The sequence below is a fragment of the Zingiber officinale genome, chromosome 1A (genome assembly GCF_018446385.1).
Source record: "Zingiber officinale cultivar Zhangliang chromosome 1A, Zo_v1.1, whole genome shotgun sequence".
Classification (NCBI taxonomy): domain Eukaryota; kingdom Viridiplantae; phylum Streptophyta; class Magnoliopsida; order Zingiberales; family Zingiberaceae; genus Zingiber; species Zingiber officinale.
The window spans coordinates 9,283,712-9,295,300 of NC_055987.1; the positions used below are offsets into that span (position 1 = coordinate 9,283,712).

Here is an 11,589-nt window from a genome sequence, read left to right on the forward strand (position 1 = left end):
TATTATGTCTGCTATCTTGCCAAGCGTGATAGCCGTTCGACTTGGCTTCTGTGCACCGTCTCCCTTGAGTATCGATTGTTTGAATGCTCTCTGTGTCGAAGTCGACGACGGATCAGAGCCCTCTCCCCGATCGGAACACGATTTGCCCGATCAACCAATACCTTCCACTCGTTGATTGTCTTGACTTTGACTTGTTTTAATTTTCACCGTGACAATGGATTGGAGTCCTTTCTCATTATCATATCACTAGATAAAGGTGAAGAGGACTATAGAGGAAACTCATCGAAATGAGGATAAAGGGAGGATAAAGGAGGAGAGCTGATAAATTATATTTTTATAAAAAATAGAGCATTTCAGATTTATTTTTTATTTTCATGATAAACAATGAAAAAGAAGTAGAGTATTAGAAAAAAGAGAACGGAAAGGGATATTAATTTAAAACTGAACTATACATTTTGATAATAAATAAAACTAAGTATGCGGTTTAGTAAGATGCTCAAATCTTTTAACTTCATTCATTCAGTTCAATTTAAAATATTTGAGATTGATCATACTTCATACTTCTAGAAGGAGAAGTGGTTCAAATGGCTTGCCCATCAGGCTACAGGCCAACTTCTATGGACTATGATTGACCCATTGTTGGCGTGCATGCTCAGCACTTTCCACTTGCGTCTTACCCTTTATCACCGCCATTGGCTGTGTAAAGAGTGGGGGTAAGGACGGTGCTGGCTATATGTAGGCAATATCTCAAAAAGTAGGAAAAGAAGGGAAAAACAAGTCATTTTCATAACAGTAGTTGTCGGCCTCTGCCGTGTCACGTTAGGATGAACTGATCTCAGTGTGCGGACTGGATGATGTGGCCCTATATCACCACTACCCGGTTATGCATGCTTCTAGAAGGATAGAATTTATAAATGCAGACACTAATGTCCAATGATGATATGTGGTTGGGATCTATCCACAATTTCTGACGGTTACAATAGAATCACATCACCAAAGGAGAATGATTATGAATAATCCGACTCCCATCTCAACTCCACTCTACTTAAACTCCCCATGATCGTAGATAAGCAATTCAACACAAACAGAGTAAGCGCTACAGAGCATAGCGTCACCGGAGTAAGAGAGAAAGAGGGGGCATATGGAGTGTTACCGTGAGTTGATACCGGGTTTGCCTGATGACATAGCGTCGGACTGCATCGCGCGAGTCACGGTCCGATTCCACTCGGGCCTCCGACTCGTCTGCCGCCGCTGGCGCGATCTGGTCACCGCCTCCGACTTCTATCGCCTCAGGGAACGCATCGGAGCCGCGGAGGACCTGATCTTCCTCGTTCAGGCTTGCAGGGGCGGGGACTGCGAGGTTGATGAAGCGGATGAGGGGGAGAAGGGCTGTGACATCGGTTCCCAGTCGCCGGCGTACGGGCTGAGCGCCTACAATGTCACGAGGGAGTCGTGGTACCGCGTGGCGACGAGCGAGGCGGTGCCCCTTTTCGCGCAGATCGTGTCGGTGGGGCGGAAGGTGGTGCTGCTCGGAGGCTGGGACCCAGCGAGCCTGGATCCTACTGCGGAGGTCCGGGTTCTGGATCCGGCGACGGGCGGGTGGCGCAGAAGGACGCCGATGGCGGAACCGAGGAGCTTCTTCGCCTGCGGAGCGGTGGGCGGGCGGGTGTTCGTGGCGGGGGGTCACGACGCGCAGAAGAACGCGCTGCGGACGGCGGAGACGTACGATCCGTCGGCGGACGAGTGGGCGGCGTTGCCGGATATGGAAGAGGAGCGGGACGAGTGCCAAGGGATGGAGGCGGGGGGCCGGTTCTGGGCTGTGAGCGGATACGGAACGGAGGAACAAGGGCGGTTCGCTGGGGCGGCGGAGTGGTACGACGCGGCGGCGGGAAAATGGAGGAGGGAGGAGGTGATGTGGGAAGCGGGCGGTGCCGCTTGCGTCGGGGTGGCGGGGGGCAGTATATGGAGCGTGGGGTTCGGTAGGGAAGGGGGAGGAGCAGGTGGGGTGAGAGAGTACGAAGGGGTCGGAAGGGGGTGGAAGGAGGTGGCACCGCTACCGGCGGGGGTGAAGCGGGGACCGAGACCGTGCGCGGCGGTGGCAGTGGGCGGTGGAGATAAGGAAAGGGTGTTCGTGATGGCGACAGAGGAGGAGACCGGTGGTGGTCACCGGGGGTGGGTCCTGGAGGTGGGGCCGAGGCGGTGGACTCGCGTCGAAACGCCGGTGGGGTTCACGGGGTTCGTCTACTCGGCCGCTGCGGTCCGACTCTAAATCGACACCTTAGACCGCAACGGTTCCACTCTCGCCCTCGACCGATCTATGTGTAAGGAGGAATGGAAACTATACGGGGCCTTATCGACCATTTGATGGTCCGAGTATTGTATATTATGATGTTATTTATGTAGCAATAGGAATGTACGGAGGTGTTTTGGATCTGAGAATAAACTTTTCCTTTAGATCGACTACTCGATCCAGCTATGATTGAACAGCGAGTATCAAGGATGATTTATACTCCTGCATCGAAATGGATGATCTTGATAGTGGTTTGTATCTTGATGTTGCTTCAAGTATAACTGAAAGATCTCTAGCTCGCCTCTTTATCCAGAAAAAAAAAGATGAAGAAAAGGAATGGATTGTGATTTGCAGAGTATTAATTTTAGTTTGTGTATGAAGACTAATGAAGCACTTTAAGTTTGTCATCAGAGAACTTCATTCTAATTAAGTAATGATGAACTTTAATTGCATAAAATACTACATATCTATGCAGGGTATTGAACATTCAGATGATATTGTATATATTCCTTTTGATTAATTATGTTGTTCCATTATTATTGATCTACAAACCTAGTAAATTTTTGTGGGCTTCTTGATCACCCACATGTTCCATTTTGTTAAATAATCTAGCCACTATGATGCTTTGGATTGTTGTTGAAAGTTTCAGTTATTCTGTGTGATGTCATGAGTATTAGAAACCTCCACGTGTACAACGAAGGTCAATGGTCTTATTAAGATGAAGGTCAAAGTCAAGATGGGTCAACATGATTGACCTTGCTCATCTCCAACTCGACTCTACCGACCAAACACTTAGCTCCTCTCTGCTCACCCTTGTCGATTGGACACTCAGCTCCTCTTTGCTCAGCCTCACCAACCGAACGCTCGACTCATCTTCGATCAGCCCCGCAGGTCGGATGCTCCGACTCACCTCGGCTCCGATTCGACGCCCTTGATACACCGAACCCTCGAGCTTAATTATCCCGACTGATCAAGAGCAAGTGGAGCAACACACAGGACATAAGTGATGGAACCTTCCTATACGGCAATGGGACACTTTCTTTGCAGTGAATATGATGACATCCTACTTCTACACTATATAAAAGGAGTCTGCTCTCGTGGTTCACATTCATAATTCTACACATTTAATTCCATGTACTATTTATCTTGTCTATTTCTCCACTGTCGAAGATTGCCTCGAACGTCAGAGTGGTTGAGCCGGGACATCTCCTTACTTTTATGCTAATCATCTTCTTCTTTCTCTGTTTCTTGCCGACTACGAAGGCTCTCCTTGTAATTGCCACCCTTCTATTTAATATATGACAATTTTGCCAACACAATTGATAGTTCATCGATGGTTTACCTGTCGATGGTCTCAGGTAGGAACACAGTATATTCAAGTATTTATTTTTTTCCTTGTTGGGAAATCTGTGAATTAGATGTGTATTAGGCATCACTTAGAGTTACAATATTTTTCTTCCTATGGTTGTCATTGTGAATATGTTGTTAGAGTTGGTGTTGGTGCAATCTGAACACGGACAGAATAATGATATATTACCGCTTTAACGAAATCGAGATTAGAGTTGGACTTAATCTCTTTAAGACGAATTTACACAATATATGATGCTCACGGAACACGACAATCATCTCCCAAGATACAATGACTTTATCTTGTGATAGCAACACTGTAAATCATAAGACTTCCGAACCGAAGAAGTTCCTCGAACTCTCCAAATGCAAGTATGAAATGCAATGCTTGTTTTGCTTTGAATTGGAATGAAAATGAGAATGTGAAGGATCTTATATATACAAAATGAAAGGGTATAAGAACCTCTTGGTTCAATTAGATTTCATTCATCCAAGTTGAATTGGATGATCTAGATTGCATTCCTTCCGAAGGGACATAATACCTCTTCATTAGATGCCTTCTTTTTTTGAAATCAATAGTTCAGATTGAATCAATGAAGAGGCACTTAAAAGTTGGATGAACAAGATTTGTTAATATTGATTCAACGATCTAAATTTAATTTCTCATGCACATTAAATTTCCAACAATCCTCCCACATGAATAAAAATTAATGCATGCATGTTATCATTTAAGGAGAGTTCAATCAAAAGATTATTACATCAGAAGAGGTAGCTTGTGGCTTTGAACCTTTTATTAGTAGAGTATCATCATATTTACTAGATTGCTTAGTGAACGTTATATTTTGAATTACTCAACCATTCGTATAAACCAAGACAATGGTACATATACAATAACATTTCTCACTTCTTTAGAGTTCTCACTATTTTATCTGTTTTGGTCATAGACAACATCTTGGATTCATAAGTAATTTCATTGAAGTGACCCGTATTCACACTTATACAGGTGATCTCATATAAAGAGTATCCTATCATACTCTACTTTTGCAAGTATAAAAGATGTTAAAAGTTTATAACTTAACCTCATTACATATTGTAGATAGCACTTTTTCATCCTAGGGATAAGAGGGGAACTAGTCCAAGTACTTACATGAACTTTCATAATTTCATTGTCCCATCGAACCAAAATCATGGAATCTCCCCAGTCAACAAGGTTGGGTTACCACTTTAAATGTTCGTGTTTGTAGATTTTTAATCTCTTGATGTGCAGTATATTTGATCTTTATTCAAACATTTTATAAATGGATCCGTCAAGTTATCTTTCGATTTGACATAATCAATTTTATATTGCCTAATGGTATTGTGTTGTCGATGAATATGTCGTGACTTACCATTATACATGCTATTTTATGCCCTTGTAATTATCGATTGATTATCACAATGTATTATCATGGTAAGCACTGTGTTTTCTCAACATGAGATATCTTCTAAGAGGTTACAAAGTCATTCAACCTCTTCTGCGACTTTATCTAAGGTTATAAATCCAGATTTCATGGTTGATTGAGCTATGCCCATTTGTTTTGTGGATTTCCATGACACCACTCCACCACCAATGATAAATACATATCCATTGGCAGATTTAGAATCTTTTGTATCAGATATCTAATTTGCATCATAATAACTTTCTAGTTCCGCTAGATATCTCGTATAATGTAATCCATACTCTAAGATTGTACCTTAAATATTTAAGAACCTTTATTAATACCTTCCAATGATCATCATTTGGATTACTTATAATTCTACTTAATTTATTGATCGCATAGGCAATATCCGGATTTGTGCATTTAGTGATATAAATCAAACTGTCAATTATCCTCGAATATTCAAATTGGGATATAGGTTCACAATGGTTCTTAGCCAAATGCAAGTTTAAGTCCATCGGTGTTTTTACAAGGGAAAGATCATATGTATTAAATTTCCTTAGTACTGCCTCAATATAATGAAACTGTGAAAAGATAATTCCATCTAATGTCTTAACGATATTAATCCCGAGTATAATGTCTGTTATACCCATATCTTTTACATTAAAGTTCTTAGTCAACATCTTCTTAATAGTCATGATTATATTATGATTATTACACATGATGAACATATCATCTACATATAGACAGATAACAACAAATGAGTTAGGCGTGCCTTTGATATATATATGTATTTATCACACTTGTTTATTTTAAATCCATTTGACATCATAGTTTTGTCAAATTTCTCGTACCACTGTTTCAGTGCTTGTTTTAACCCATATAGTGACTTCACGAGTCTACACATCTTATTTACTTATCTTGGAGTCACATATCCTTCAAGTTGCTTCATATATATTTCTTCTTTTAATTTTTCTCATTCATTTGATATATCTCAAGGTTATGTATTACAGCAATAACAATGAGTACTCAGAATGGATGTGATCTTTGTTACTAGTGAATACGTATCAAAGAAGTCAACATCTTTCTTTTGTTTGAATCTCTTTATCACTAGTTTTGTCTTGTACTTTTTAATAGTTCCATCAGACTTATATTTCTTCTTTAGGATCCATTTACATCCTCAAGGCTAAATTCCAGGTGGAATACCCACCAATTCCTAAGTAGAGTTTTACATGATGAAATTTATTTTCCTATTAATGGTTTCTTTGCAACAGGGAGTCTCAAGACTTGATAAGGCTTCGCTTATTGTCCGGTTCATTTTTCAACATATAAGTCATGAAATCATGACCAAATGAATTTACTATTTTGGTCTTTTTACTACGTTTTGGTTCTTTATTATTTTCAAGATTATCCATATTCGCAGTTTCATAAGTTCTTTTATTTGAACTTTTTTCTTTCCTGTCTTTGCAAGGAAAGATATTGATCCGGTGGTAAGGTGGGGCCCCGCCCCGCAGGGGGTCAGTGCCACGTGGAGGGTTAAAGTCAAGGCGGTCAACACCCCCAGGCTAGCGTCCGACCAGGTGCCCCCTCAGCCGATCAGACTAAGGAATGGCTGGTCTGACATTATCATAGCTCGGTCTCGAGTAGAGCTTCCGATGCTCAAAGACCCAGTATCAACAAAACAGGCACCGACTGGCAGGTCATGTGCTAAGCGGATGGAAGATTAGATCACAGCCAGTGAAGCGGAAACACGACACAGCAAGCCTAGACAGTGGAAGTAGCTGAGCGGCCACCCCGCTCAGCCCAAACAACGGGAGTAGTCGAGCGGCCACCTCGCTCGGCCCAAACAATGGGAGTAGCCAGCGGTTATCTGCTCGACCCACTAGCAGACAAAAGCATGATCGACTGTATCCTCCTCGAGACCCATGCCGCCGACAGATAGCATGGTCGGCGGCATGATCAGGCAGAGATTAGGCAGAGAATCGTACGACGGAAGCTTCCACTGTCTTGTCAGGATATGCTCGGGTCATTGAGATATGGTGTCAGAAGTACTTTTTCTGGCATGCCCTTTCAGGGAAGGCTTTAAAAAACATGCACGCATTGAGAAGCATGCACGCACGCTCCCGGGGTCCTATATAAGGAGCCCCGAGCTTCGTCGAAGGTATGAATAATCTACGGTAGCTACTGTTACTCCGCTGCTTTCATTTCGCTACTTTGCTTTCTTGTTGCCATCACGGGAGATCTAACTTGAGCGTTAGAGGGTCATCGCTAGGGAACCACTCCCTGGCTCAGCACTAATGCTTTGTGCTTGTAGGCTTGTCTCGTCAGAGGTCCGTGCGGTCAGCAAGAGCGTCACATCCCCAGTGTTCGTCGCCTCGACTCTCGAACAGGATCAAGTTTGGCGTCGTCTGTGGGAACACACCTGCATCCGGATCGAGAAGATGGAAGAAGCTGGACGACTACATATTGTGATGCTCATCCAGGAGGAGCTCGATGCGCTCATACAGGCATGAGCTACGTGTAAGACCGTTGGATTCGATAGAGGGGGGGTGAATATCGATTCGAAAATCTCGAGTTAAAACGCAGCGGAAATGTAAAGAAGTAAAGAGATGAACACTGTTGATTTTTACTTCGTTCGGAGCCTGTGACGACTCCTACTCGAAGGCCCGTACTCCTTGAGTACTTTCGTTGGGCAATTCACTAGCAATTCGGATAATTACAATTTACGTACAAATATTGCTAATGAAAAGAAGGAAAACAAAGCTAACCGACAAACAATAAATTAAGAAGGAGAGCCGGAGTGAGTCGTCGGAGCTTTGTGAGCGTCGTTGGAGCGCAGAGCAGCAGAGTGATTGGATTCAGAGTTCTCAGAAGACTGATATCTTGAAGCTCCTGCCTGGGGCTTCTTTTATATGCTGCTTCGGGCGCCTGGATCCCTTCCGGGCGCCTGGAATGTGACGTAACACTCCCAACCAGCATTCTCCAAGTGTCAACGTCGTCCTGGGGATAAAACTTGCCTCCGGGCGCCCGGACCCCTCTTCTCCAGAAAGTCCTTCTCCTGCAAGAAAAGGTTAGTCCGAGGCAAATGTACCCTGCAGCAAAGAATGTTAGCACAGTTTTATCGATAAGCAAAGTATGACTTAGATTCCGTCTTTCCGAGACCGGAATCTAGTCACGATCTCGACTTAGATATCCGAAATGGATCTAAGCCGGATCGACGCCTAATGTCCTTCCGAACGGGGATCACTCTCCTTCGGTGACTTACCTCACTTACCCAGACGTCCGGTCGGCCCGTCGGCCCGTCTGGACTGCGTCCGGTCAGCCCGTCGACCGCTTGGACTTCTCGCCACTATCCGGTCGGCCCGTCGACCTAGTGGACTTCTCGCCAAGCCGGTCAGCCCGTCGACCGCTTGGACTTCTCGCCACTATCCGGTCGGCCGTTGACCTAGCGGACTTTTTCTGCACACTTGATCAAAGTGTGAGACAACAACTAACTTAACCTATTTGTCATTCATCAAAACTGGTTAGACCGTTAGTGCTACCCGCACCAACAATCTCCCTTTTGATGGAATGACTGGTTAAGTTAGTGAAAGTATATGCGAAACAACATGCATTTGTGTTGTTTTAAAGTTAGTTTGTGTTTACAAATTGGTTTAGCTAACTTAACCACCTAACCCTTCTCCCCCTTTGGCATTCATAAAAAAGTAAGCAGGGGTAAACAAGCATAGTGTAGAGTAATAAAAAGTTTGGTTAAAAAAATTCAAAGATATTGATAAAATTAACAGTAAAAAGATAGTCAAGTTGACTTGGGGGAGTTTAAGCTTTTGAAAATTCGTTTAAAGCATTTAGCTTTTAGCTTTTAGAAAGCTAGTTAAGTTTTGATTTTCAAACACAAGTTTTCAAAAACCAGAATTCCAAAACTAAGTTTGAAAAATTTATTTTTCAACACTAAGTTTGTAAACGATTTAATTTAAAACTTAAGTTTTGACAGTGATTTAAGTTTGAAAAAATCTAACTTTCATAATTTTTAACACTTGAGTTTTTGCAAATCAAATTTCAGTTTGTAAACATTGATTTTGAACTTTACTTTTAGTTTTCAAAGGAGTTTGGTAGAACTAATTTTGATAAAGTAAAATAATTAAATCTAATTTTCAAAAATCAAAATTTTAAAGTTCAAAAGTACTATTTTCAAAACCATGGTTTAAAATACTTGAAAAGTTGAGTTTTCAAAGACTAAGTAAAAAGGATAAAAAGTTTGTGATTTAAAACAAAGAATTTTCACAATTTTAAGCAAGTTGATATTGAAAATTGATTTTCAAAAGTAAGGAAAGTGATTTTGAGAAGCTTAGTTTGTAAACTTAAGTTTTGAAAAATCTAATTTCCACAATTTTCAAAACTAAGTTAAATCTAATTTTCAGAATCAATTTTCAATAAAAAGTAAAACCCAATTTTTAAAAACAACTTAGTTTTATAAGAGTTAGTTTTCAAAAGTTGGTTTAAGAAATTTTTGGGAGAACATTTTTCAAACAAGATTTAAAATATTTTATATAAAATTTTTTTTAATTAATTCCTCCCCCTGAACCTGACATCACTTTAACCAACTGTCTAACCAATTAGGTACTAACTAACTATCAGAAGATAGTAGCTTTCACTTGGTTAGTCAGATTAAGTTAATTACAACCAGTCAGTGTTTGACTTGACTGATGAACTTTAATCTGATTAATATCTGAATTGTATTTAACGTCCAGACTTATGTTGATGCACTGAAATTAGCATCTTAAGTCCGGACAGTTGGCCTATGCATCTCACCCCTTTCTATGTTTGTCAAACACAAGCAAGGTAACCCTAGGGTGTTGGTGAGATGCTCAAAAACTAGTCCTATGGGTACATGCTTTCTAAGGATGTAAACCTAGTCTAAGGCAAAAAACTGTTTTTGAAAGTCTAAAAATGGAAATTTTGAAAATAATTTTTAAGTTTAAAAACAAATTTTTAAGTTAAAATTTTGAAAGTAATTTTTAAGTTTAAAAACAAATTTTTAAGTTAAAATTTTGAAAGTAATTTTTAAGTTAAAATTTTGAAAATAATTTTTAAGTTTAACAACAAATTTTTAAGTTAAAATTTTGAAAATAATTTTTAAGTTTAACAACAAATTTTTAAGTTAAAATTTTGAAAGTAATTTTTAAGTTTAAAAACAAATTTTTAAGTTAAAATTTTGAAAGTAATTTTTAAGTTTAAAAACAAATTTTTAAGTTAAAATTTTGAAAGTAATTTTTAAGTTTAAAAACAAATTTTTAAGTTAAAATTTTGAAAGTAATTTTTAGGTTTAAAAACAAATTTTTAAGTTAAAATTTTGAAAATAATTTTTAAGTTTAACAACAAATTTTTAAGTTAAAATTTTGAAAGTAATTTTTAAGTTTAAAAACAAATTTTTAAGTTAAAATTTTGAAAATAATTTTTAAGTTTAAAAAAAAAATTTTAAGTTAAAATTTTGAAAATAATTTTTAAGTTTAACAACAAATTTTTAAGTTAAAATTTTGAAAATAATTTTTAAGTTTAACAACAAATTTTTAAGTTAAAATTTTGAAAGTAATTTTTAAGTTTAAAAACAAATTTTTAAGTTAAAATTTTGAAAATAATTTTTAAGTTTAACAACAAATTTTTAAGTTAAAATTTTGAAAGTAATTTTTAAGTTTTATTCATCTCACCCGATTTATATTATCAATCAAGGAATCCTATGATTTTGTGAGATGAAATTAGTTAGATTACAGAGTTTTGTTTTAACTTGTGTTAGATTCAGACTTAGCTTTGGTTTCCACAAATAGGCATTCTTCGGATAAACTTCTAAGCTTGGTGAGTCACAAGGACATCATTAGAAGTAACCAACCTTTCGAGGTTTTCCGAATAGTCCTATCCACGAAACTTAGTACTAAATCTTGGTCTAACTGGTTAGGATTCGTTTAAGGGTAGCTTCGGTCAGTTCCACTTGGCCACCAGATCGAAACCATATCTTTCTAGACATGCGATGCCCAAGCTTCCTAACGTCTATCATCCAAAAACTTCACGAGTACCATGAGTCAAGTTAAACTTGGTCTCTCTTTAACTAATCCTAATTACCTGCGGGTTAGTTTGTTTTGGGTTACCATGCCTGGGTAGGTTAGTTTTGGAGGTGCCGGCTATTCGGAGCCTCCCTGAATTATTGGCCATTAATTTAGATTTTGGGTTTGTGTCGATTCTTTTTATAGTTATAATCAACTTGGTGATAATCTAAATTTTGTTGAGTTTTGAATTTTGATTTTAATTTATATTTTAGTTTTTGATCTGATTTATTCAAGTTTATATAATGTATTTTATCTTTAGGTATATAGAATTGATTAAGTCCTACTTGCGTGGTTAAGCACGCTTTCGGGACCCAAGCTTGTTTGGTTGCTTTGTGTTGGGTTAATAATGATTTAAAGGTTTTGTTTGAGTTTGACTTATATCCAAGTCCGGTTTTATTATAGCATGTCTTTTGGTTATTTAGAATTAAATCTAAAT

At 39.1% G+C, this 11,589-nt stretch overlaps 1 protein-coding gene across 1 annotated transcript; it reads left to right on the plus strand.

Annotated features, from left to right (window-relative positions):
• The first annotated feature begins 964 nt into the window (after window positions 1-964).
• On the plus strand, window positions 965-2,452 carry LOC122017581 (F-box/kelch-repeat protein SKIP20-like). Its single transcript, XM_042575231.1, has one exon. It carries the CDS (start codon window positions 1,142-1,144, stop codon window positions 2,267-2,269), a length of 1,128 nt encoding a protein of 375 aa, XP_042431165.1. The 5' UTR covers window positions 965-1,141; the 3' UTR covers window positions 2,270-2,452.
• Window positions 2,453-11,589: the final 9,137 nt, after the last annotated feature.